The sequence below is a fragment of the Metopolophium dirhodum genome, chromosome 8 (assembly GCF_019925205.1).
Source record: "Metopolophium dirhodum isolate CAU chromosome 8, ASM1992520v1, whole genome shotgun sequence".
In the NCBI taxonomy this organism is placed as follows: domain Eukaryota; kingdom Metazoa; phylum Arthropoda; class Insecta; order Hemiptera; family Aphididae; genus Metopolophium; species Metopolophium dirhodum.
Genome location: NC_083567.1, coordinates 5718304 through 5746131, shown reverse-complemented (window position 1 = coordinate 5746131; position 27828 = coordinate 5718304). Strand labels below are relative to the sequence as shown.

At 30.7% G+C, this 27828-nt stretch overlaps 3 protein-coding genes, 1 long non-coding RNA gene and 1 other non-coding gene across 11 annotated transcripts; 3 read left to right on the top strand and 2 right to left on the bottom strand.

Moving 5' to 3' along the window:
- The first annotated feature begins 262 nt into the window (after positions 1-262).
- On the top strand, positions 263-6817 carry LOC132950107 (polyadenylate-binding protein 4-like). Its single transcript, XM_061021336.1, has 9 exons — positions 263-750; positions 3503-3696; positions 3981-4259; positions 4328-4444; positions 4514-4708; positions 4847-5062; positions 5143-5299; positions 5480-5877; positions 5950-6817. Exons 1-9 carry the CDS (start codon positions 585-587, stop codon positions 6118-6120), a joined length of 1893 nt encoding a protein of 630 aa, XP_060877319.1. The 5' UTR covers positions 263-584; the 3' UTR covers positions 6121-6817.
- LOC132950109 (uncharacterized) lies at positions 757-2940 on the top strand. Its single transcript, XR_009665182.1, has 2 exons — positions 757-1460; positions 1544-2940. It is a non-coding gene; the product is annotated as an uncharacterized LOC132950109 (long non-coding RNA).
- LOC132951523 (small nucleolar RNA SNORD27) lies at positions 2206-2274 on the top strand. Its single transcript, XR_009665349.1, has one exon. It is a non-coding gene; the product is annotated as a small nucleolar RNA SNORD27 (small nucleolar RNA).
- A 6836-nt stretch (positions 6818-13653) lies between the features above and the next one.
- On the bottom strand, positions 13654-16006 carry LOC132950308 (protein PRRC1-like). The gene is made up of 8 exons (XM_061021707.1): positions 15687-16006; positions 15332-15424; positions 15157-15235; positions 14855-15087; positions 14681-14786; positions 14446-14604; positions 14052-14241; positions 13654-13980 (listed from the first exon to the last, which is right to left on the bottom strand). Exons 1-8 carry the CDS (start codon positions 15703-15705, stop codon positions 13873-13875), a joined length of 987 nt encoding a protein of 328 aa, XP_060877690.1. The 5' UTR covers positions 15706-16006; the 3' UTR covers positions 13654-13872.
- Positions 16007-19701: 3695 nt separating this feature from the next.
- LOC132950437 (nuclear pore complex protein DDB_G0274915-like) lies at positions 19702-27513 on the bottom strand. 7 transcript variants are annotated; one of them, XM_061021894.1, is made up of 14 exons: positions 27320-27513; positions 26459-26662; positions 26146-26403; positions 25756-25887; positions 25443-25700; positions 25059-25190; positions 24746-25003; positions 24206-24337; positions 23901-24149; positions 23328-23542; positions 21353-21491; positions 20336-20460; positions 19982-20258; positions 19702-19904 (listed from the first exon to the last, which is right to left on the bottom strand). In XM_061021894.1, the coding sequence occupies exons 1-14, from the start codon at positions 27333-27335 to the stop codon at positions 19789-19791; spliced, it is 2511 nt and encodes an 836-aa protein (XP_060877877.1). In that variant the 5' UTR covers positions 27336-27513; the 3' UTR covers positions 19702-19788. The 7 variants fall into 7 exon arrangements, with proteins under 7 accessions (XP_060877877.1, XP_060877878.1, XP_060877882.1 ...); XM_061021895.1 differs by having other exon boundaries at positions 24746-24991; XM_061021899.1 differs by having other exon boundaries at positions 25443-25688.
- Between the last annotated feature and the right edge of the window lie 315 nt (positions 27514-27828).

Here is a 27828-nt window from a genome sequence, read left to right as displayed (position 1 = left end):
ACAATAATTAACATCAAACTAAATTTGTCATAATGACAGTCTAATACTCTAGTGTCTATAACAAAAAATCTTTACCAGAGCTGTTTTGGTGGGAATAAAATTCGAATTTCGAATGATATTTTTTGTCGGTCGGAAGAGGCAAACCTGACTACCGCAACCTTGGTCGAAGGTACGTTCGATGGTCGCAGAATCAATACGCATGCGCACAACTTCACCCTTCTGTGTGGAGGGGGACGTCGACGGGAGACCTACGCGTCATCTCGTAGTGGTAGCTCAGTGCGTTCGTTTTTTTCTCCAATTTTTCTTTTCAATACATGAGGTTGTGTCGTACGTGTCTACGAAACACAACCCATGAGGAATAGTGTAGTTTTTTAATTCAAATAAATTAAAAAACCCCAAAAAAATTATAAAATAAACTAAATTAACTAAAAAAAAAAGGAAAAATTACATAAAACATAAAAAAAATTATAATTATTTTGTCTACGCGCAAAATCCGAAAGAAAAAGTATATCGCGCGCGTTTTGCCGTAGTTATTATTTTCACTTCATCGACTCTAAATTTGACGCAGCAACCGAAACAACGAGATGGCTTCGTTGTACGTTGGAGACCTGCATTCGGACGTGACCGAAGCTATGCTGTTTGAGAAATTCAGCACGGTCGGTGCTGTCCTGTCGATCCGCGTGTGTCGCGACATGATCACCAGGAGATCGCTGGGATACGCCTATGTCAACTTCCAAAACATGGCGGACGGTGAGCTTTTTTTTATTGCATATTTTATTTAAACGTCGTACGTGGCGGCCGCGATCGGTTCGTGACCGATTTCTCAAAGCCGTCCCGAGGAATTTTGTTTTCTCCGAATTTCCCCCCCCCCCTCCCACCAACCCATCGAAACCGCCCCGTACTTATGCCACGTGTGGTTTTTTTTTTATCGTTGGCAAAATCTTAGGAAACTGTTTTTTTCCTGATTTTCCACTGTCCAGCATTACAGTTTGTTGTGGGGGGGAGGTCGAGGAGGGGTCAGGTGCTGCACGTAAGTCTCTGTAGTTGAAATAGGTATGTTCGTGTTTTACGTGGCCATGGCGCCATGCGTTTGTCATGTTTTTTCTCCCTACCCCCTCCCCCTCCACTCATCTAACACCGTTTGTTCACCTGGTGGCCGTCAACGGCCAACGGCAAATGGCAATGATGGCGGGGTGGTTTCCACCGGAACAACCAACGCTCATCACGTGCTTACGTCTTTTGACACTAACTGTCGAAGTGTGACAAATAATTCGCACACCTCGGATTCTACGCGGTCGAGTTGTCTAATGGTTCATATTTTTTTTCAGGTGTGACTCGATAAAAAAAATTATCGAGAATATCTACCTATTTTTTTTTTTTATAGATCATATACCTACTGATAAAACATGATAAACCATACGGCCATACCGCCCATTGACTGCCCACCTTCCGATCAAAAAGTTAGATCATCATTTTAGGATCCCGAGCGGTGTCAACTGCGATTAGATTGAAATCTCACGTCTCTTTTAAATTCTGTTGGTAGCTTGTTGCAGATAAAAATTTGATTTGTTCCAATGGAAAATGTACTATACCTAGTGTGTTATATCCATACATTGAATATTATGCCCTTGATGCAATAGCAATACCTTTTATCTTACCATAAATTTCATTTTTAAATAAGTAGGTAAGTATTGTTGATTAGCATGCTCAAATCATACAAATTAGATAAGGTACCAATATACCAACTCTTATATTATTTTTTAAAGCATAATAAAAAAAATCATTTTATGTATTCTATTATAATAAACTTAATACTTCTTATATACAATATGATGGGTACTATATAATATGTATCATTTGGTTTATTAATCAATATACTTGGGTACTTACTATATTTAATTACTTAATAAATAACAATCAATAGGTATTTACATATTGATAACTAATAAATAATTAAAACAAGTTTTATTTAATATATAAAGAAGAACACTAATAATAAAAATAAATAATCTGTGACAGTCTAAATGATTTTTATTACTACTATTATAATTCCTATACCTACCTAGGTATATATTTTGATATAGGTAGGTACAGTTAAATTGTAATTATGAAATACAATATTTAATAATGAGCAATTCATTAAAATATTGAATTTTAGGTACTTAACATAATATAAACTATTTGAGTAGGTACCTACTTTATTAATATTAATGATGATTTTAACGAGACAAGCATATGTCTGAATAAATTTGATGTTAACTCAAATCTGATATGTTAATAATTAATTAGATACCTATGACTGAAACATTTCAAAATTATGTATTTCATAATATAATATTTATAGGCAGGTCTACTATATGTATTTAATTATTTAGAAAGTTCAATTTAACTAATACTCTAAGCACTTGAACTTCAGACTTAATTAAGTAGATTACTTTTAATGATGATTACAAAGAGACAAGCATATGTCTGAAACATAATGCTGCAAATATGAATCTGATTTTAAACTTTTACGTAGATATAGGTAATAAATTATATAATGATTGAATTTAAAGAGACAAGCATATACCTGAAACATAGTGCGGAAAACATGTAATCTCATATTTGAACATTTAGGTACTTAGATAGGTATTTATAAAAATTTATATGATGATTAAAATCAAAGAGACAAGCATATACCTGAAACATAATGCTGAAAACATTAATCTGATATTTGAACATTTAGGTACTTAGATAGGTATTTATAATAATTTATATGATGATTGAAATCAAAGAGACAAGCATATACCTGAAACATAATGCTGAAAACATTAATCTGATATTTGAACATTTAGGTACTTAGATAGGTATTTATAAAAATGTATATGATGATTGAAATCAAAGAGACAAGCATATACCTGAAACATAGTGCTGAAAACATTAATCTGATATTTGAAAATTTACTTGAATTTAATAATTTATCACGTTAACTATGTTCCAACACCGATTGTGACATCCTTAGGGTTGTTCAGCAACATGTTTGATGTCATGTGAAAGTTATTTGATCATTGTTTACTGTTTAGCATAGTTAATAAATAGATATTTTAGAATAGTCCATTGAAAAGTATAATAGTATGACCATATTTCTATTTATTAGAACTTATGATACATACGCAACGAGTGAAATACCACACATTTGTTGGTACCATTAAAGTAACTTACTACATTCTCTTAGATACCAAAATATGGTTCAATCTCCACTATACAACAAATTATCAGCCCTTCCCCTCAAAGGAATAATCCTGGGTATGCAATAATTATCATAGTTATTGTACCTAATATATTATGTGAAAAAATTATAATTAAATTATATAATATATATTTTATAAGAACATTAAGAACCTATTATTTAACATACAATTTTATGGTATGTAGGTACTGACAAATTAGTTTTTTGAGATAGAAATATTTTTGATTAATTTACTACTTACTAATTTATATTGTAACTTTTTTTTTTTTGTAGCTGAGCGTGCTTTGGACACCATGAACTTTGATATTCTTAAAGGACGTCCTATGAGAATTATGTGGTCTCAAAGAGATCCTTCTCTTAGAAAATCTGGTGTAGGCAATGTGTTCATCAAAAACCTAGATAGGAGTATTGATAATAAAGCCATGTATGACACATTTTCTGCTTTTGGAAACATATTGAGTTGTAAGGTAAGTGATTTTTCTTATGTACTTAAAATTATTGAGCTAAGGGTAGGTAATCATTGTAAAAGTATTGATAATCAATTATCGTTGGATCAGTTAAATTGTATGTTATATTTTTAATTACAAAAAAACATAAATCCTTTAAAATACATATTAATTGAAAACAAATTAAATTTAAAGAAATTGATAAAAATATTAATTATATTTGATAAATAAAAAGTGTATTTGATAATAGCAATTAGGTATCTTAATTATTTTTAAATAATTGTATTTATTTTAAACTTGAATAGGTTGCTCAAGATGAGACTGGTCAATCAAAGGGCTATGGCTTTGTTCATTTTGAAATGGAACAATCTGCCACTCAATCAATTGAAAAAGTTAATGGCATGTTGCTCAATGGAAAAAAAGTATTTGTTGGTCGATTTGTTGGCAGGAAAGATCGTGAAAAGGAATTGGGTCAAAAGGCTAAACTTTACACAAATGTTTACATTAAGAATATAGATGAAAATGTCAATGACAAAGAGTTGTTTGAGATGTTTGAAAAATATGGATCGATTACTAGCTTCAAGGTTATTATAACGCATTTTAGTTTATTTGTTGAATATATATATAAATATATATTTATATAAAATTTTAGGTCATGTTTAGAGACGATGGAAGTTCTAGAGGTTTTGGATTTGTGGCTTTTGAAGATCCAGAAGAAGCTGAAAAAGCAGTAACTGAATTACATGGCAAAGAAAGTCCAGAAGGAAAGGTTGGTACAAAATAATTATTTAGAAAATATGATATATGGCAAGAATATTAATAAAACGACATATATTAGACTTATTATGTAGGTCGTGCTCAAAAGAAAGCTGAACGCCAACAAGAATTGAAACGCAAGTTCGAACAGTATAAAATTGAACGTATGAATAGATACCAAGGAGTTAATTTGTATGTGAAAAATTTGGATGACACAATTGATGATGAACGTTTACGCAAAGAATTTAGTGTCTTTGGAACTATTACAAGTGCTAAGGTAAATAGTTAAAAATTTAAATTTGATGACCGTGCTCCCTATTAAAATGTCTTAAAAGTAGCGCTAACTTGGCTAACCAACTTGTCTTAAACCACCATAACAAAATTTTTGTTGATATTATATTAAAATTATTTTTAGGTCATGATGGATGATGGCCGTAGTAAAGGGTTTGGTTTTGTATGTTTTTCATCTCCAGAAGAAGCTACTAAAGCAGTAACAGATATGAATGGTCGTATTGTTGGTACTAAACCATTATATGTTGCATTAGCTCAACGCAAAGAAGATCGTAAAGCCCATTTAGACTCCCAATATTTACAACGCAATACTAATATGAGAATGCAATCCATTGGCCCAGTAAGTCGATAATAGTTTTTTTATTTTAAATGGTTCAATGTGTAGGATTCTAGATTAGTAATTAAATATTTGAATTATAGATATATCAACCTGGTGCTTCAAGTGGTTACTTCGTACCTACTATTCCTCAGCCACAGCGTTTCTATGGACCTACTCAAATGACTCAAATTCGTCCACAACCAAGATGGGCTTCCCAACCACAAGTTAGGGCTGGAACACCGCAAGCTGCTGCTGCTGGTACTTTTTGCATATAATTAATATAATATTGCATCTAAAGTTGATTTTATTTTTTTCTATTCTTGGATAGTGTTTGGTCATTATTTGCATATACACCATTGTGATGGATCGTATACATATTATCTGAATTAAAATATATTTCTTTACATTTGTTATTATAATTTATAAAATATTTTTTAGGTTATCCAAATATGGCTACACAGTATCGAAACATTGGAGCTCGAGCTCCTGTACCAGCTGGTCAACAAGCTGCATTGGCTAGAAATGCCATGGTGGATAGAAATGCTAGACCCATTAGCACAGCTCAACAACAAATGCCAGGTGCTGTTGCTGCTGGAGGTGTACGTGTTCCTGGAGCACGTGGTACAGGCTCTGGATATAAATATACAGCTAATATGCGTAATCCTCCTGGTCAAGCTCAAGGCATGGGACAAGCACAACCTGGTCAACCCCCTGCACCAGTACAAGCAGCTGTACATGTACATGGACAAGAACCACTTACTGCAACAATGTTGGCCACCGCTAAGCCGGAAGATCAAAAACAGATGTTGGGAGAGAGGCTTTTCCCTCTCATTCAGGTAAAATTTTAATTTATACATGTAGTAATTTAATTAATGACTTATATATATTAAATTATTCAATTATTGTAGCGTATGTATCCGGAATTGACTGGTAAGATCACTGGTATGTTGTTGGAGATAGACAATTCAGATTTGCTTCACATGTTGGAACATCACGAATCTTTGAAGAACAAAGTAGAAGAGGCTGTTGCTGTGCTTCAGGCCCACCAAGCACAACAGACCCAAGTGAAGAAAGAATAGTTGCGCCTATCATGACGTTTTCTTCATTATTACATTTTATACAAATATTCATTTAAAAATTTCTTTTTCATTAATATCCAATTTTTTTATACAGTGGGAAAATTAAAAACTTTGTATGAGTAAAAAATTGAGCGCATAAAAAAAATGTAATTAAAAAAAAAAACCAACAAAAAAATGGGAAAATTGAAATAATATAAAAAAAAATTAAATAATAAATTGAACCAAACTGAAATATAGTGCGGTTTCAATTTCAGTAGTAATGTCACAACACTTTTATGGAAATTTTGTTTTTGATAAATTATCAAATTAAAAAATTGACAACTACTAAAATTATCTTGGATATTTGTCCTCTATATTACATTGGCCCTGTTCAACAACTTAAAAAAAATTTTTTATAAAAACAATAATTCTTATTGTGCTTGCCAATAATATTTTTTTTAAAAAAATGGGACTTTTAAAGATCATCACATTAAATTTGTTGTGCTTACTACTGCTAATTTTCCGTTTATTCATATTTCATAAAACAATGCATTTCATTGATCTATAGAATTTTTGTTAACAATAAGAAATCTTTTGTTCTACAATATAATATCTAAAAAATTACACATTTGGACTATTTGTTGCATATTTATTCTCTGCCGTTTAAATTTGTATTCCAAGTACCATTGAATTATACATAACATTTTACAGATCTAAAGATGGTTTATTATTCAGTCATAATTTCCTTGCTTATTCAATCCTGAAAAATATCTTTGATACAATATTCATTTAAATTTTACTTATTAACATTAACTATGATTACTATAGTAAATAGAAATACTATAGTATTCATAATAAATGTTATTAGTTAAAAATGCAAATTAAGACAATAAAGTGATAATTTAAAACAGTGTTTTCAGTGTATAATGAAAATTGTTGCTAACAATCTAGTCAAAAACCATAATATTCTGTATTTTATACTACAGTAGTCAAGCAATTCCAGTTCGAACCTTAATGCATTTGCATATTCATAATATGATTCATTATGAGTGTTTATTTTATGCATGACCCGTTTTCAAAAAATAGATGGTTTTTTAGTCGAACTAAAACAGTAGATACATGATTTCACCGAAATGCAGAATGTTTATTATTATTATTAAATATTGTGACGGCATAAGAAAAATTCTAGTTTATTATTTTTTTTTAATAATTAACGGTACGACATTCTTTGCTCCTTTCAATAACTTGAAAATGTAATACAATGTTTCTCATAAGTTATTGTTAGTGGAAATTAATAAATAAGTTGAATGTAAATACACAATAATTTTTTATTAACGTCTGAAGTTAATATGTTACCTTAATTCATCAAATTCACGAATATTGGCAAATTATTTCAAGTTAGATATTCATAAAAAAATAACTATATTATATATCTAAGATTTGAAACTTCTATACAAGATTCCCCTTTAATTTTCTTACAATCAAAAAAAAAAGTACTGGAACGTCTAATTAATTTTTACAAACATTTGAAATAATTAAGACATTGGATTTTCACCCGTAAATTTTCTTGTTTTCATAATATTCAAAATCTATTAACCGTGGGTACTTTATATTGTCACCAATTGTTTATTTTATTATTAATATTATTATTATTTAACTATTCTTCCTTTTTAGATTATTGCATTACGCTATTTTAGTGATTCATTCGTATATCATGTAGGTACATTTTATTCTATCCAAACATTAAAATACCATTGTAATTCATAAGACAGAAAAAAATTAAAAAATACTAGAAACATAACGTGGACTAGAAACGTAGGTGTCTGTGAAGCATTATTATAACTTACATGGCGAAGAACAATGGTTAAAAGTATTTTAAAAATCATTTTAATCAAATAATATTGTGACTGGAAATTTAAAATAAATGTTGTTACGGGTAAAATGTAAATCTAGAAGGTATTAGGAACTCTGTGAATAATTATAATATGGAGTACGGAATTAATTTTTTACCAGCTATACCATTGTTTCAACAACGCATCATAAACAGTGTTTGGTTAATCAATTACGATTCAAGCCATCCGATTCGTACGCACTATATAGGCATTGATTAAATTTAGTATATTTAATCAATGATATAGGGTAAGTATAATATGCACACTAACTTACTTTAAGAGTATATTTAAAAAAAATTCCCCCTTCTTCTTTTCAAATAGTTCTCGAGAAAGTCCATTGACTTTAATAGGTACTTAAAAACTGATTATCAATAATAAAAAAAGGTGGGCAAGTGGATGTCGCTCTGCTGTACAGTAGGCTACAAGTGGTGTCACTGTATACAGTAAATCCCATAAAAGTCCCGTATCTCCGTGGAAAATCAATATATTTAAATGCCGTTTTTTTTTTACTGTAATAAGTATGGAAATTCTGATTGAATAGCATAATATTCGTTTTTTTTTTTTCAAAAATTCAAAAATTACCAAACATTTTTTTAGGAAAATAAGTTTTTTAAATTTCCAAGATAGCCATTTTGTTGATTGTATATTTTAAAACAGTTTTAAAAAAAAAATTTAATTTAATCAAAATCTATCAAGTTAGAGCTAATTATTATTTTGAATTTCTAAGAATAATAAGTATATGTCATTTTTAAATGTTTAACAAAATAGGTACTTACAAAACAAAAAATTATAGCTAAAGACGATAGACGACAGTATGACGACTATACGCACGACACTTATAACTTATAAGTTATAAGTAGAGACCGGATTTTCATGCAGTAAAAATCAAAAAAATGTGCAGTTAATAACTTAAAAATTGCAAAAACATGCAATTAAGTGCCTAAATAGTGCAAAAATGTATTTTTGGCCTAAAATCGCTTAATACTTACCAACATTTTGTAAACATTCAAAGTACATTGATTTAAACCCTTAAATTATACTTTATTTATCCAGTTTTTTACTCTATTACAGTATTAGCAATTAATAATTAAAAAATAAAAATAATAAAAATATTGATAAGAATATACACATTGTGTAAAAAAAACATAACAACAGAGTTAAGCTATTTAATTTTAATTTTAACTATTATACATACATAAAAAAATTTTTATTAAGTTAAAATTTATAATGTTATACGTTTTAAAAAAACCATACCAACAGAGTTAAGCTATTTAATTTTAATTCTAACTATTATACATACATATTTTAAAACATTTTTATTTTTAAACATACATCAAAAAATTTATTTTTTTATTGAGTTAAAATTTACAATGTTATACATTTCAAAATTGTTTGCAGAAAAATTGTGCCTTCTATCACTCAATATGTCTTTTAATTTGGAAAATGTTCGTTCTACTTCAACAGAAATGATAGGACTCATTTTGTAGCAAGCGACGATTGCAGGTTGTTGTTCAACATTCATATTTTTCGTACCATTCATGCAGTCGTTGTATTTTTTTATGAGAGCGTAACCTGTGTTTTTTTCCACAACGGAGTTAAATTTGTGAGCCATAATTTGTCCTTTCTCGTTATTTATTTTTTTAAAACTTTCTCCTATAGTTTCAAATATTTCAATTTGTTTATTGAGGGATAAATTTCGGGTTTCTAACTGGGTTAATGCCTGGGGAAAAGTTGACAAATGTGATTTTATGAAAGTCAAATCAGAAATTATTGATGCTGAAGTTATGACTCTCTTCAATTTTTTGATAGGCTGTACGTCTTCATACAATGCATTAATAAACATTTTAAATTTATTAAAATTTTCCGCATAAAATAAAGCTGCTTCCAACCATGTTCCCCACCTTGTGATCACAGGCTCCGATGGTAATTCACATTCCATAATATTTTTATATATCTACTCGGTGCGGCGATTTAAGCAATATTTTTTTACCATTATATTTACTAGCTTGTTTACTTCTGGAAAAATTTCGTGGACTTTTTCTAATACTCTATTTAACCCGTGGGCTACACAGGTTACATGGATCATGTTTGGGTAGAATGTTTTCAAAGCTTGTCCAATTTTTATCATATAAGGTGCGGCATCTGTTACAAGGAGAAGCACTTTATACTGATACTCTGAATTTTGTAAAAAAAAATTCATCAGATTGTCATTAATAAATCGAGAGACAGTGTCATAATTTGTTTTAGGGAGAACCTTACAAGCAATTAAAAATGGTGTGGGATCAATTTCTTGGTGAAGAATTCCAACCAAAAGGTTACATATATAAAGTCCTCTAGCATCAGTGGTCTCATCGACCATGATGTATATATAATGTTCTCCGATTTTTTGTCGAATTATAACCATAGTTGAGTCGAAACAAACTTGCAGATACTTTTTTCTGAGTGTGCTCTCGTCAGGTATACTTTTATTGGTATATTTTTGTAAAAAGGATCTAAACGGTAGGTAAGGACTGCAGTTTGAAAAATGGTATATTTACTCCTACTAAATCCTGGCACAAATCAATATGAAATTGGTTTTGGCTGTTTGATTTAAGAATATATTATCAGCTTGAGTTCACTTTTTCCTTTTGTATAGTTTAAAACTGAAATATTATCTAGTTTAATTTTAAAAATGCAGAATATGCAATTTCATGCAATGAAAATGAAAATCGTGCAATTTAGAATAAAACGTGCAATTTCGTGCAAAATAAAACTACGTTTAAATTAATCTACTTCTCATGATTCGGATTTATAATTTGTTTTTATATATTGTTTTAAAGCAAAGGAAAAAAAGTTGCAATTGCACGAGAATCCGGTCTCTAGTTATAAGTAATAGCTATAAAGAAAGACCACAAGTGAATAATTTTAATTATAATTTATAAAACCGAGATATGCCATATGCATAAATATTATTATTATAAATTACATTAATAACTGTAAGATAAAATCATAGACCAGGGCGCCATGGCTATTTGTGCCATTTCGTAATTTTAGATACACTTTATGATAATTAAAATTCTTAAAAATAGGTAACCAGTTTTAGTAGTTTTACGGTTCACTGTTTAGTAAACGATAAGACACAGCTGTCACAGCTGCTGTTATTTCTATTAAAATCAAATCTTTAACTAGGTTGTGTATTAGTTTATAAAATTAATATAAATTATAAAAAGTACGACTTTGACGAAACTTATCAAACTGAAAATTTACAAATTATGCAGTAGTTAAAAATGTATAAAATGTTCAACTTTTAGAGCTAAGGATTGAAAAATTTAAAACAGGGTTCCACGTAAATAGGTTAAATAATATATAAATTACTATATAAATATCAATAAAATTTTATTTTTTGGGTCAAAAAGCGTGAAAATTAATACAAGGCTCCTGATATATTGTTACAATAGCAGTTGAAAAATATTATAAAAATACATAGGCACAATTTTTTTTTATAAGCGTTTAAAGTTTGAGTTTAGACAAAATTTATCAAATTTAAAATTAAATAATTATTTTGGTTGGTAAAAATTTATAAAATATTCAACTTTTATAGCTAAGGATGAAAATTTAAAACAAGGTTCCACGTAAATAGGTTATAAATAAATTACTTTATTCACAATAATATCATCAAATACGATTATTGAATACGATCCATTACAGTGACCCACTGGCCACTATAGTAACCTATACTGGCTAATGGCTACTGTACAGCAGAGGGACACCCACCCACTTGCCCACCTTTTTTTTTTAATTTTAATTTTTTTTGCTGCAATTTGGTACCTATTGTATTTACTTATAGTTATTAATATTTTGTATTATAAAACAATAAAACATATTTTATAAATTATAAAGAAAATTTAAGGAGATTCGATAAACTGCGATTTTCTGTTTTTGTCTAATACACGCGCGACATAGTATTTTAGACGTTTTTTTTGTCAAACATTCCAATTGATCTATTGAAGTGATAAGAATTCTGAAAACAGATTTGAATTTGTCGTCTACTTGAAATCGACTTTCCCACATATTTGATATTATCCCCCAAATTCTCTAAATATGTCATATTATAAAAAAGTATTTAAAAATGTTCGTACTTTAATTTTCGGAGAAGTTAAAATCAAAAAATCAAAAATGTGGGAAAGTCGATTTCAAGTAGACTTGACGACAAATTCAAAGACAAATTTGACCGGTTTTCTGGCAGTAGTTTAAACTTATTACGTTTGTATCTACTACCTACCTGAAATTTAAGTAATTAATAATAAAAAAAAAGTTCAATATTATGCAGAACGGTGGTTACTTCAGCTCCCAAACATCTCCCTAAATTCACCACTGAGTGTGTTTAATTAAAAAAATTCGACAATAATGTTACTGTCGGATATAGTAAAGGGCCCTGTGTTTAGGGCCATGGAAGAATACAGACACAGACTACCCCGCTTGTCGTAAAAGGCGACTAAAGGGGTGGGGTTGCGACCTACGCACCTTGGGCGAGCGCCCAACGTAGTAAAGGCCCAACAAGAGCATGCTGAGCCAGAAAATCTTGGGAGATTCGGGCCCGATTATGACCTATACCTAACGGGAGTGAGATCGGTACCACGGAAAGGGGGGGGGGAGCCTCACTGCCCCGAGTTATGCCCGGGTCAGTTCCTCCTACTCTGGTTTGGTTTCGAGGTGGCTGTAGCGGCTGTGGTAAGCCAACGCTGGCAGAGGAAGGTCTCCAGTGAACGGCTGAACCGTCGGGGGGGGGGGGGGGGGGCGTTGCGAACCTCTTCGGCGTTGTAGTTTCTCCTGGGCACACACCCGGTCTACCGCTGGATAAAATCAGCGGAGGTTGCCAGCTGTAACCAAAAACAGGATGTGATTGGATACGTCACGACCTCACCAGAGATGGTACATATGATGGCTCTAGACCTGTCACCTGTGCCGTCTGGTACGGGTCTTCGGCCCCGGTGCTGGTGGTCCTTAGACCCACACGGGTGAACCACTATGGCTCGTAACTAGAGCACAGCGGTCTAATACACGGTCCATAGTTGTAGCCACGAGGCATCAAACCAAGGATAATCATGTCAGATAAGTTACTGGGCATACATACTAATATTATGTATTCATGTTCAACCGTTTAATAATAATTGTTCCTCACAATTTTCAACATTATTATGTTTATGTAATAGTGATATATTATCGAGCTCACTGGTGGATTTGATAAACATATAAAATATACATAAATGTTATGCGTATTATTCAGTCAATTAACATTTTACTGCACTTCTGTATGCAAATAATATAGGTAATAACGCCAAAACATGTAATATTGTTTATGTATTTAAATGACTAATAATTTATGTAATGCATTTGACTAACTAAATATTGTTTATTACTGTCATTTCCAAATCATCATAGCTCCCAAACAATAATCTTAACCTTTTGTTATAATCAGTGATGAAAGACCTCTCGCTATTAATTACTATGTTATTTGGTCTTATTTTAATTCATGACAATTTATATGTATAATTAATGTAATTTACACTTATGTAAACACCATTGCATTTTATCAATAATTAATAATTGAGCAGAGTATTTAATTACTTGGATAAATGATTTATATGATCTATATAATGAAGAAAGTATAATTACAACCAAATAGCAATTAGATTCTTTAATTAAGTAATAAGTATAGACATATTGTACAAATATATATCTAATAATAACAGCGTGCGCACGATAAAAAACAACTAAAAATCACAATCCATGGGGGGAGGGAAAAAATACAAGTTGATAACAAAGTTTATTACAGTAAATAATCGATAATCATATTAAAATATTAATTGATAAATGTTTTCAAGCTGAACTAAAAGTGTCATCATTCCAGTGCAATTTTGTACGCCGAGGCCAAAGATACTGAAGCAGCTAATAAAGATGAACGTTGGCTCACACCAGTCATTACTTCTTGCCACTCAGATGGATGTACCTAAGAAGTATATACACAATGTAAAAACACAGTAATTTGCAATAGTCCTTATTTGGTTAGGGTCGTTTTACTTTTAGGTTGCTGGCCATGAAATGTGCGACTGGTATACTGAATCCGGTTGAGATGTGTTCATAATCTTTGGGCGTATCGTCACTTATCAATCCAACAATTGCCGCCGGTACAGGAACGCTTTGGGTGTACACTTCTAAATCTATATTTCGTTCCATGTCATTAAGTTTCATAAGACCAAATTCGTACCATCTAATTGGGGAAAAAAATAACTTGATAATTTGTTTTGACTGGAATTGAATTATATCGTTTGGACTTTTGGAGAAAAAGTTTTGTTATTCATTTGAACATATTTCTTGCTCACCATGTGTGGTAAAATAAAAGGTCCATAAGTAATTTTTCATTATAATTAAAATGTTTTCCAGCACATTAATTTATGAACGAAATCCAACTTACTTGGATTCTATTGGTTCTACAATAAATCTTTCAAAGGAAATGACAGGACCTTTTACCACATGTAATCTAACGGAATCAATGCAATATCTTGTGGCTTTGGATGCGGCAGAAAATCCAACTAACTGTGCAGCAAATGGTTGATCTGGTGCTTCAAGTCCTCTATAATAAATATATTATATTCATATTATATACAACAACAAATACGTAATGAAGGCCATATAAAAGAGTTGGCTACCTGACGACTGCCTTTCCAAAAACTTTTTGAAAACCTTCTCTTACTGCACTGACGACAATTTCTTTTTCGGAAGCAACGACAATATCGGTGCTATCAAAAGTATTGGCTAAAACATAAATAGTTATTTAACATTCAACTAAGCAACTGTATATTAATGACTGTTTGTTTATTTACGATTTAATGTATCTTTCATTTGCGGGTCTAATGTTGTGAGTACTGCGTCCACCGAATTCTTTGCTTTTTCGGCAACCATTGAAAAAATACTAGAGCTACTGCCCTTCATCCAGTTAAACAAATCCGCTTTGCTCGATGACTGTTCACTTTTAACAGCTTTATCAGCGACTGCTTCATTGGAAGGACTCGTGGGCAATTCCACATTCTCTTCATTTTTACTGGTTATTACGGGCCTGTGTACAAATAAATATAAGCCACATAATATTTAGACCACCACGACACGGCAATCCAAGTATACTTACGAAAACATTGGAGTGTGAAAGTTTTGACTAGTCACGTCTGTCGCGTTCAACACTGGGTTGGATTGGGCAGGTCTGGGCTCTATTGAAAAAAGCAAAACGATTAGGTACTATTGTAATCAACTGAAATAACTGTGACAAAAGAGAATTTGAAAAACTAAAAATTACACATTGTTACCATTCAGAGCGTCTGTGACAAAACTAGGCAACAGTGTCGGCGGTGGTAGCTTCGACAGGAGCTGATCGGCTTTTGACATTTTTCTCGTGGGACCAGTAGGGACATGAAAATATAAATAATGGTAAATACAAGACTGATAGATCTAAAAAAATCAAGTATGGGGCACGACGATCGAACGATTTAGAGATCAATTACAAATTTACAGACTATATAGACATTTTCAGACACGTTCGAATCGCCACCCAGTCCTTGCGACAAAATATTGTTACAACGAGACGACATCGTTACGTAACGATACATCGTCGTTTTATATTATTAAAATATTGATCACGATCGTCGTCGCCGAGACACTCACTCGTTGTCGATCCGTCCATGTTGACGCGTGCGGCCCCAAAAACGTTTGTCGGACGTCGGTCTGACGGGTGATTACTACGTCGTTGTGGCGACGACAACAATGATCGTTTATCGTAATTACCTACGCCGCCGGTCGCGACTATGCTGTCAATCGGTTCTACAACGCCACTGATGACTGTGCCCACGTAAACTGTCAAAAACAACTTTCAGCGACGGTCGGGATCAATGGAATAACGCACTACTCATATAATATACTTGTCTATGGCACTTCTCGACTACCGTAGACCGTAGGGATTAGTAATAAATGCTAAATAGTAACTGTAGATTTTTTACATATAGATAATGTATAATATTATCTATTTATCTATGATTTTTTTTTTAGTTGATGGGGTCAGTTCGGCCCCGTGATAAGAAATTAAAGCTGATAAAGTGATAACTACGAATAATATTCAGTATTCTGTGCACGATCGAGAAGAATATCCTCTTCCCTATCTCACAATGTAAAAAAACGGATGCCAGTATGCCACAACAAAATGATGTACGGAAATCTCTCAACAGAGACAGTATTGTACTTGTACCCGAGTACCTAGCCACTATTCGCTCGTGGCACAGACCCATAAATCATTTTATTTCAAGTTTTTATGCGTAAATGCGTTGTAAAAATATGTATTTCCAATGTAAATATGACGTTCATAATAATATGAATATGAAATAGGTGGAATATATTATTATTTTATAGATATACAAAGAACTGTTTAAGTATTAGTTTATTTATTTGTCAATGAGTTATATTTTGTAGACCTTCATTTAACCGGGTTTGGTGAAATGCAAAATCTCAGGTTATCAATGTCAATCGTGATTAAGCCACGGACATCTATTTAGTGCCTACTGGATAGCGAACTCCCGCCATGAATTGAAACACCACGGTCGAGGGGCATTGCAAGGTATTTCATATGACAAATAAGATTAATTACGATTTATTTTGTATTGTATGTATTTTATTTAATTTTATCAAACCTGTAGTTTTAAAAACAAAAAAAAATGTATTTTATTTAAGTCATTTTACATATTTTACTATTTTATTTTACCATTAAAAACGATGTTGTTCCTAATACGTTTTGTATAATGAATGAAATGTTTTGCCCACCGAGAAATTGGCGGCCGTCGACAGCTGAGCTTCACTTGATAACAATGTAAATTATATAGGAGTACCTTATCTAGTTAGTATATTAGTATATAGATATCTGTGGATTTAGGGATTAAGGTTTAGGCTTAGGGATTAGTGGATTAAGGTGAGTTAATATATTATGTGTTGGTGAAATCGACAACTGACACTAGACCAAGGTGTATTGATACATTGTACATTGTAATATTGTATCAATACACCTCGCACTAGACAATGGTCACTGACAACTTAAACGTAGTTGGTGTGGTTAATTTTGGTTTTTGTATTGCACAAAAAAAGACGAATCCAGTCTATAATCGAATAGTCCATGTCCATATAATAATATATAATACAAATTAATAATATAATGTATATGGTCCACATAATTTATTATTTGTCTATATCTATATGTATTTCTATACTATTATATTATAAAGAGGAAATGTTTGTTTGTTTGTAACGAATTAACTCAAAAATTCTTTCACCAATAGAAAGCTACATTCATGGAAAGTGCTATAGGCTAATTTAAAAAGGGAATTGTCGAATTGATTACCCCCGGGGAGTGCTCGAACAGGAATTTTGAGATTTACGATAGACATTTTTGTTTATTAATGGTTGTTATGGGTTATAGGAATTGAGAATAATATTTATTTATTATTATTTTTTTTTTGAATATTAAATATTTAATATAATATGATATTAAATATTTCAACGGTACTGCGTCGACATGTATGTCAAGGTCGAAACGGAGCGTCTCAATTTCATTCGTTTCAAATGTTCAATCGGTCGAAGTCACGATCAGACGAGTAACGTCCACTTGGACCATCGCTACCGAACGATACGCGGCCAACATTGGTCGTTTGACCATTCTCTCAGCTACTCATATTGGAAGCCCGCGCGTGATGTATTCAATCGCGAATTGTAACGGGAGCAAGACTATGATCGATATGAGCTGGCTGAAAGAGTCCAAACGAATGTGCTGAAAAAAACAAACACTGTGACACGAAATTGTTATATATTAGATATTATACATATCTACTTGATATGCTGTCGCACATTGTCCGCGATCCGACGTAGTCCGATCGCCTACCAGGGCGGCTGAGTTACTTACTTACTGCTGCGACTTGCAAATGGATTTGAACAATCACAGTTTTTTTTAAAGGGTTGTCATTTTTTAATGGCAACGATGTGCACCGAGTCAGCTAGTACAGGTATAAAATAATAATAATAATAATAGTAATAGAAAAAAATCAAATTTTATTTGGCTTATTGCGAAAACTAAAACGCTTCACATAGTCATACTGTGTACTTAATTATTTTTAAGTTATAATCTGATATTTTGTTATTGATATAGTTTTGTTTTTCTTTTTTTTTTTTGTTGAGATCTATTGATATCTGGTGTTCTTAATTTTATATATGTATTTGTTTGAAACATTATTACAAGTTGTATTATTTTGAATATATTGGGACGATGATGATAAAAATTCGCGTTGAATTCGGAATGGAGACTTTCGCAAGCGTTTGTATCGGAACTAGCACTAGGCCAAATACTAGGGGCGAATGTACTGGTATCTTCAATGTAATTAGTTACTTAATAATCGCAAAATTTGTTTATTTTTATTAATTTCTGGTTTTTTAGCCATGAAAGTATGAAACTATCTATTAAACAATCTCTTACTTCTACTGGATTAAGAAATGGTAAACTAAATATATGTACCAGTCACTTTCCTAATTCTTCATTTGCAAAATTAAATTCTTGAGCAAACCCTAAGCTTTGAATTTTATGGTACCAAGCTTGGCTCAAGTGGAAACAGCATCCCCGTATTTGTGCTGTCAGAAATATAATATTTATTGCTTGGTGCATTGTCTCAGTCTAAGACAAATTTATTTGGGCTTATTCCAACTGCATTAATGTTTTTTTTAATAATTTAACATGTTTTTAATGTTATATCTGGTAAAAAGCAAAACAGTAATGAAATATAAATACTATTTTAGATTTTGAGCCTACCGGATCCAATTGTAAATCTAAAACATCCCAGGAACCACTCAACACACACAAACAGTTTCATAAAAAATGGTCCAATCATTTAGAAATGCATAAAAGGCATACAGACAAACATTAATTTATTATTGTTATTATTTTTAGCTACCTAATTAATTTTTCCATGATAAATTTTACATTAAATTCTTCTCCGTGAATTGGCTGATCTATTAATGAAAACCGTTTGAAAATCCGTCAAGTACTTTTTAAGATATGCAATATCCTGTTTTTTTGAAAAAAAAATTCAACATTTTTATCGATCACCTTGAATATAATATATTATTGTTCAATATATTATATGTAAATTACTTTAATTAACAATTAACCAATGGGGCACCCAATAATTATTATAATAGGAATCATAGCAACCATTTATAAACAAAAATTTCCACCGTAAATCTCAAAATCCTTGTTTGAGCACATTTCCAGGTTTTAATTTTCTCTTTTTAAATAAGCATACAGCGATCAGGGATAGTGTAGCATTCAAATGATGAAAGAATTTTTGAATCGGTCCAACCGTTCTTGAGTTATAAATGGTCTAACATTTTTTTGAACTTTCTTTTATATATTTAGAATGTCAGTAAAAAAATAAAATAAGTGCTTATATCTAAAACCTATAATTTGTACTATTTTAAACGCATAAGTGCCTGCATTCCTCTAGTTTTTAAACTAACGAAGCTAAACGTGAATTGCTGAGTATAAATTTGATGTGTTACACACTGTAAGTCAGAGACAACAAATGCGTGTGTAGCATCCTCTCAATGTCTCTCGTTGTAATTGCAATTGATTACATTGTGAAGAAAGATTGGTAGATAAATGAATATTATTAACATACTAAAATAATTATATTTAGTTTCAAAGATTACATATTAAATTTTAAGTTTTATTCAAACTTAATTACTTTCCAAAAAGTCCTAATTTGCCAGTTTGTTTGTTACTACCAAAAAGTCCAGTTCCTTCATTCCTTGTGTTCTTTTTCCATTTCCCTCCTGAACTTGTAGCATTAAATACACCTACAGTTTAAGTTGAATTATATTATTTCAGTTTAAGTTATTTCCATAATTATTATTTGGGTAATAATTCTATAAACCTGTTACATTATTTGTTGTTTGGTTAAATAATGATGTAGTTTGTGCCTCAGTAAAAGCTTTAGAACTAAATAATCCACGAGTAGCTGGTTGAGCTGTTGATGTGGCTCCAAAAGTATTGTCTGTGCCAAAAGCTGAAGAAGTCATATGAAAACCAGAATTAGGTTTACTTCCAAAAATACCATGTGCACTAGTAAATGTATTAGTTCCAAAACCAAAACCTGTTGTTTGTGTTGATCCAAGACCGAATGCTGGTTTATTTTGACCAAATAGGTTGTTCTAAAAAAAATATTGTAATTGGTTTATAGAGTTTATACAAGGAATATGCAAATATTTTATAAAGCAATAATAATAACCTGATTGGGTTGTTCGAATCCAGTTTGGCCAAATCCTGTAGTTTGGGTAACAAAAGTCGAAGGAGCAGTAGTTCCAAATATATTTGTCTGAGGAGCAGCAAATAGTTGAATTTTTGTCATAACATCTATGTAAAAGTTTAAGACCCAGTTTTTTAGTTATAATATAAAACTGATAGATATAGACAGTATATCAGTACATTTAAATAATAACGTTAGAACCAGAGGACTAAATTTAAAAAAGTAGCGACAGTGAGCTACTTTTATGGGGGGAGTAGCTGTAGAGTTAGAACGCTACAAAAAATTAGTAGTATCCTGACTACTGCGATATAGCATGATATTGATATCGATAACACAAATTTGAAACAAAACATTTTTTAAGTTATAAAAACTAATAATGTATGCTTTAGGATGAAAAAAATAATTCAAAAAGGATTTCTTTAAGAGGAGTCAGCGCACTATTTGTTTTCTCTCTCTGGCCTACGTGCAATATAGACGAAACGTATTGACGCAGAATCATTTTTTCTATGTTATTATGTAATCTTAAGAGTAAAATCACCCATTACAAAAAAGATAGAGGATAATATTCTTGAGGGAATGACATATCGATTTTATATTTTATTGTTATTTGACTTTGTATTCGACTTTTTTAAATAAACAAGACGTAAATTTAAATTATGTTTAAATTACTTTGAGACAAATCGATATGTCATTCCCTCAAAAATATCATTCTCTATCTTTTTTGTAAAGGGTGATTTTACTCTGATTACTTAAAAACATAGAAAAAGTTATTCTGCGTAAATGCGTTTTGTCTATGTTGAGCGTGGGCCAGAGAGACAAAACACTAGTGTGCTGACATCCTCTTAAATCAATTAATAATTTTGATTTATTAAGTGGTACTATTTGTTAAATTTTGTTTCACTCAATTTAAAATAATAATAATAATTTACTAAATGTTTTCATTTTGAAAATATTAAATTTATCACAATAAATTAAAATATAAAAACAAATTTAACTTACCTCCGAGGAGTATAGGTGTTGTTGAAGTTGCACCATAAAGTGAGTTATTATCATTCACTCTAAATGAATCTGTATTTAAAGTTATTGTAGAACTAAACAAAGTTTTAGGGCTTTCAAAAATTCTGCCATCAACAGCACCCTATGAAAAAATAATAAAATTAAAATACTTAAAATTTAGTTAAGGTTACAATTAGAGACCAGAATTATATGCAATAAAAAGGTGCTAATTATGTATGATAAAAACAGCAAAATATGCTCCTATATGTACAAAAAATTCAAAATAATCAGTAATCGTAGGTATATGCATTAAACATTTTTACCAAAATAGTTTTAAAATTTTTTTTTTTTTTTAAATTTAAGCACAGAGTATTTAGTACAAAATATCTGTAGACTGTATTGTCAAATTACCTCGATAATACAATGAATAAAAACTTGTAAATAGGTAAATCACATTTCTACTCATTAGAAAATGTTTAGAATTTTAATTTAAAAAATTATCTAATACAAAGTGTAACATGGTGACCTGACAGATGAAATAACTTTTGTTCTAAATAATATCAAACATTTTTTTTTATACATCATTTATAGTAACTTTCACTACATGTATAATATAAAAAACATTATTTTTATTTTTTATACAGAAAATAAAAAATTTTAATTTGATTTAATTTTTTTTGGAATAATTCGAAATAGCCAATTTGAAAATCAGATTATAAGAACAATTTTGATGGTAAAAACATTTATCTAAGTCAAGTTGTTTATGTTTTAGAATTTTTTAAAATATCAATATTTTTTTGATTAATTTAATTTGGAACGTAATAACTTTTTTCAAAATATTATTTTTGGGATATTTGCTGATATGAGTATATTTCTTAAATTATTTACTTATCATATAATGTTAACAATTGTCATACGTTTAAATATCAGTTTTTTTTTTTCGTTTGTCAGGTCATCCTGTTACACATGTATATAAAAATTAATATTTGTTGGTCTGTGTATGTGAGCCTTTTGTGCATTCCTTAACAGCAAGACCGATTGCGATGAAATTCGGGTACAGAGATAGATTAGACCTTTGAAAAGAAGTTAGGCTGCTTAATAAAGAGTAAATTAGACTAGTTAAACAGGGATTTTGAGATCTACGATGGAAAATTATGTTTATAAATGGTTGCTATTAGTTTTAATAATAATTATTATTATCATTAATGCTATAAGTCTGTTGGTGCAGTGGCACTTCAATGTATTTTGGTAGAGAATGCCTTAAGATCAAACCATGTTTACCGTCGACCAATTTTTAGCATTGTTTTTTATTCTTATTTTACTTCTTTATTTATACATGTTTGGTTATTTTTTATAAGCGGTGGTAAATTACACATAGTTAGGAATGTCTGATTTAAATTTTTTATACATGTATAAAAAATAGTATGTTAACTGACAAAATATCTAGGCTTTAAGGAAGTCAAATTTCTATTTTCAATTTAAAAGAACCTTTAAATTTTTTCCAAAAATCCCAAGAAATAATTGCATTATGTTTGTATTTATCTTGGGCACATCTGATTTAAAATCAAAAAAGTGATTCCTAAAGAACATAAGTCTAGAAGCTACACATAAAATACAACCATTTTTTTTTGAAATTACTTTCAAACTTCAGGAAGTTTAATTTACTACCGTTTTTTTTTAATTATTTTTATTAAGTGTTTAAAATATAAAAACTATAGAATGCTTTAGTAAGATAATATGCCTTAATCCCTAAAATATGTATCAATATGCAAAATAAAATTTTGTTATGAAATCAGTTTGATTTTAAACGCCCACATTTCATATGCTCAGTTTGAGTATGAGAATTCATACAGTTCCAGTCTCTAAAAATAATAATATAATAACAGTTGTAGTTTCAAATATTTGTTGTACATAATAAAACTAAAAAAAGAAATTGAAAAAGTATGCAAAAGTAAATTTTTTTTTGTTTTTGGGTTACCTGATGTTCAACTTTGCGGTTTGCAAAATAATATTCAAATCTTAATTCCTCAAAAGCTTTTGTTTCATATTCTTTCATAACGGTTATTGATTGATGACTAGTATTAATTTTATGAACTACACCATTAATGACACATGTATCAGTACCTGTCACTGGATTAAATTTTATGGCTGTACCATCAGCAGATGTTGCTCCAAATCCTGATGTGGCATGACCTGTAAAATATGTGCATATAATGGATAACATCTATTTAAAATACCTTAAGTCCAGCAATTGTAATTCAAATCTATTTATGTATTTATAATTTTTTTTTTCATTAAAACTCATAAAAAATAAAAAATGTTTTATTGATATTTTTTCTAACTGAAAAAGATTTAAAATAATTAATGAAGTCATTTAAAGAAATAAATGAATGCACAAATATGTAAAATAATATCATATCATAAAAATATGTGTTGTCTCTATGTTAGTAACACATACCAAAATTTACTTTCAGAATAACTGATTAAACAATAAAATATAGCAACCCTATCATAAATATTCAAACTCTAAATGATTATGTTTATGGATTACCAGTAGTAGATGTGCCAAATATTCCGGTGCCTGCAGTGATTATTTGAGGTGCAGCAAATATATTACTAGTTGACTGTGCCAATGGTGTTCCTGATGGTTTTAATTGTTGGAAAGAATTAATAGAACCAAAACACATACCTCCTGTCTTTTCTCCCATTGAAGCATTTTGTTGACCAAATAACCCTCCATTAGATTTTGATGTTGCTGTAGGAGTTCTAAACAATGAACAAGTTCCATCTGCATTGAAACCTAATAAAATACTTTTGTTTCATCTGCTCTTTTACAAATTAACTCTAAATAATAACCTTCAAATATTGGAAGAGTGGTAGGTGTCTGGCATTTTACACCAAATACAGGTACAACAGCAGTAGATCCAAAAATTCCCGTATTAAGCTGTGTAGTCTGATTAATTATTGATGCTTTTGTTTGACCCAACACTGCAAGTGTCCCATGGAAAGTTTTATTGATATTTTAATTTTAAAGTAAATAGGGAATGAGGGTTTTTAGATATGTTGAAGAGTGCTGGTTATTGAGTGTAGTAATTTGTCATTAAAACTCATAAAATATAAAAATATTTTATTGATATTTTTTCTAATAGACAAAGATTTAAAATAATCTATGAAGTTATTTAAATAAATAAATGAATGTACACAAAATTTAAAGTATGATTAAGAGGAAGTCATATCATAAAAATATGTGTTGTCTTTGTGTTAGTAACACATACCAAAATTTACTTTCAGAATAACTGATTAAACAAAAAAATATTTGTCTTGATTTCAATAAAATAAAATATAGCAACCCTATCATAAATATTCAAACTCTAAATGATTATGTTTATGGATTACCAGTAGTAGATGCGCCAAAGATTCCGTTGCCTGCAGTGCTTGTTTGAGGTGCAGCGAATATATTACTAGTTGGCTGCGCTAATGGTGTTTCAACTGGTTTTGATTGTTGAAATGAAGTTTTAGAATTACTAGAATCAAAACATCCACCTCCTGTTTTTTCACCCATTGAAGCATTTTGTTGGCCAATTAACCCTACTTTAGATGTTGATGTTTCTGTAGGAGTTCCAAACAATGAACAAGTTCCATCTGCATTAAAACCTAATAATTACTTTTATTTCATCTGATCTCTTACAAATTGCCTTTAAATAATAACCTTCAAAATTTGGATGAGCGGTAGGTGTCTGACAACTTACACCAAATACAGGCGCAACAGCAGTAGATCCAAAAATTCCCATATTAGGCTGTGTAGTCTGATTAAATATTGATGTTATTGTTTGACCCAACACTGCAAGTTTCCCATGGAAAGTATTATTGATATTTTAATGTAAATAGGTAGGAAATGAGTGTTTTTAGATATGTTGAAGAGTGCAGGTTATTGAGTGTAGTATATTTGTTACCAAAAATAGAAAGTTAACACAAGTGGTCAACATTGGAATAGTAAGATTTTTCCAATAAAAATTAGTCTCGGTTCATCAAAATATAATAAGGCAACCTTTTCAAAAATATCCCAACTCTATTGATTATGTTTATAGATTACCAGTGGTAGATGCGCCAAAGATTCCGTTGCCTGCAGTGCTTGTTTGAGGTGCAGCGAATATATTACTAGTTGGCTGCGCTAATGGTGTTTCAACTGGTTTTGATTGTTGAAATAAAGTTTTAGAATTACTAGAATCAAAACATCCACCTCCTGTTTTTTCATCCATTGAAGCATTTTGTTGGCCAATTAACCCTGATTTTGGTGTTGATGTTTCTGTAGGAGTTCCAAACAATGAACAAGTTCCATCTGCATTGAAACCTAATAAATACTTTAATTTCATCTGATCTCTTACAAATTACTTCTTAATAATAACCTTTAAATTTTGGATGAGCGGTAGGTGTCTGACAACTTACACCAAATACAGGCACAACAGCAGTAGATCCAAAAATTCCCATATTAGGCTGTGTAGTCTGATTAAATATTGATGTTTTTGTTTGACCCAACACTGCAAGTGTCCCATGGAAAGTATTATTGATATTTTAATGTAAATTGGTAAGAAATGAGGGTTTTTAGATATGTTGAAGAGTGCAGGTTATTGAGTGTAGTATATTTGTTACCAAAAATAGAAAGTTAATACAGGTTGTCGACATTGGAATAGTAAGATTTTTCCAATAAAAACTTGTCTCGGTTTAAGCAAAATTTAATATGGCAACTTTACTCTATCAGAAATATCCTAACTCTATTGATTATGTTTATAGATTACCAGTGGTAGATGCGCCAAAGATTCCGTTGCCTGCAGTACTTGTTTGTGGTGCAGCGAATATATTACTAGTTGGCTGGGCTAATGGTGTTTCAACTGGTTTTGATTGTTGAAATGAAGTTTTAGAATTACTAGAATCAAAACATCCACCTCCTGTTTTTTCACCCATTGAAGCATTTTGTTGGCCAATTAACCCTGATTTAGATGTTGATGTTTCTGTAGGAGTTCCAAACAATGAACAAGTTCCATCTGCATTGAAACCTAATAAATACTTTAATTTCATCTGTTCTCTTACAAATTACCTCTTAATAATAACCTTTAAATTTTGGATGAGCAGTAGGTGTCTGGCAACTTACACCAAATACAGGCGCAACAGCAGTAGATCCAAAAATTCCCGTAATAGGCTTTGTGGTCTGATTAAATAGTGATGTATTTGATTGACTCAACACTGCAAGTGCTGTGCGCTTACCAAATTCTGACGTATTCTTGGCCCTACCGGAAAATTCACCTGACCCAGGACCTTTCATAATTGGTTTAACATAATATAATATATTATATTACGTTGGTAAACATTGTTGTGTATGCAGAACATTGAAATATAAATACTATTATAGTCAAAACAATAATTATTTTCACAAATTACTTAAGAGGACATCATACCCGCATTGCCTCATGCGTTGTCTCCCTTGTACAAACATATAACATAGCATATAGATGTTTCGAATAATTCGCTTAGCTCTATTATGTTTAATTTTTGAGCGAATTGACCTATTATAAAATTTAGAAATAAGAATATTTTAATATTATCCAGGTGTTGATATAGGTTTTTTTTTTAAATATATTTATTTTAAAAGGAGTTATATACATTTTAAAATGTACCTACAGACAATTTACTGTTTTAAAATGTTCATAACTCACTTCAAAATTATAATAATAAAAAACTAATGGCATTGATAATCAACTAGATAATATTCGTAGTTCTAAATTTGGTAAATAGTCAATTCACTCTAAAATTAAACACAACTGAGTGTCTGAGGTAAATTTATTATACAGAACGTTCAATTTTCTACGTTATACACCTGCAAGATGTATACGATGCATGGCGTCCTTCTAACGTATGTACGATAATAATGTAATAAAATAACAAGTAAAAACAAAATAATCAAACTATACTCACCTAACATTTCAAACATTCAAGTCTGAAAAAACTTAAACTCAAAATTGTAATATTAGAGACACAGTTAAACTAAAATAATAAAACAACAAGAAACTTCGTAAAGACTCTCCGAAAGAAAAAGTAGGTATAATGGAGATTCAAGACACAAGTAAAGAGTATTGAGCACGTTGTGACAAGTCACAACTTCACAAGGATAAAACGGTGACAGTGAGTATACTTGTCTATCATGAACGGTGTTACCGAATCGACAGAATAACCAGAGGGAGCACCTTTCGAGTTTAACATGGGTTCATATGGGGAACAGATTTGCAACACCTGTTGGAATATCAGCGGTGCCGATAGAAAGATAATTCCCATTATTCTTTGTTTCCTAGCGAGACTGTTATTCCGAACAGAAGATAATGAACTATTAGTTTCTTATTCTCCCGGTTAACACAACAAGCCTATAAAGCGCTAGTAGTCTAGCCGCAACGTAAGAAGGTGTGGGTTTCACTTGTCTTATCACGAGT

Bases quoted from the DNA above. Each gene is read 5' to 3' on its own strand.
- LOC132950107 (XM_061021336.1), top strand. From the start codon at position 585: ATGGCTTCGTTGTACGTTGGAGACCTGCATTCGGACGTGACCGAAGCT. The intron at 3,697-3,980 runs GTAAGTGATTTT...AAACTTGAATAG, and splicing joins GAAACATATTGAGTTGTAAG to GTTGCTCAAGATGAGACTGG. The intron at 5,063-5,142 runs GTAAGTCGATAA...TTTGAATTATAG, and splicing joins GAATGCAATCCATTGGCCCA to ATATATCAACCTGGTGCTTC.
- LOC132950308 (XM_061021707.1), bottom strand. The intron at 15,236-15,331 runs GTAACAATGTGT...TTTTTTCAATAG, and splicing joins TGTCACAGACGCTCTGAATG to AGCCCAGACCTGCCCAATCC. The intron at 14,605-14,680 runs GTAGCCAACTCT...TATTTATTATAG, and splicing joins TTTGGAAAGGCAGTCGTCAG to AGGACTTGAAGCACCAGATC.
- LOC132950437 (XM_061021894.1), bottom strand. The intron at 25,004-25,058 runs GTTATTATTTAA...AGTAATTATTAG, and splicing joins CGCTCATCCAAATTTTGAAG to GTTTTAATGCAGATGGAACT. The intron at 24,338-24,745 runs GTAATCCATAAA...GGACACTTGCAG, and splicing joins CTTTGGCGCATCTACTACTG to TGTTGGGTCAAACAAAAGCA.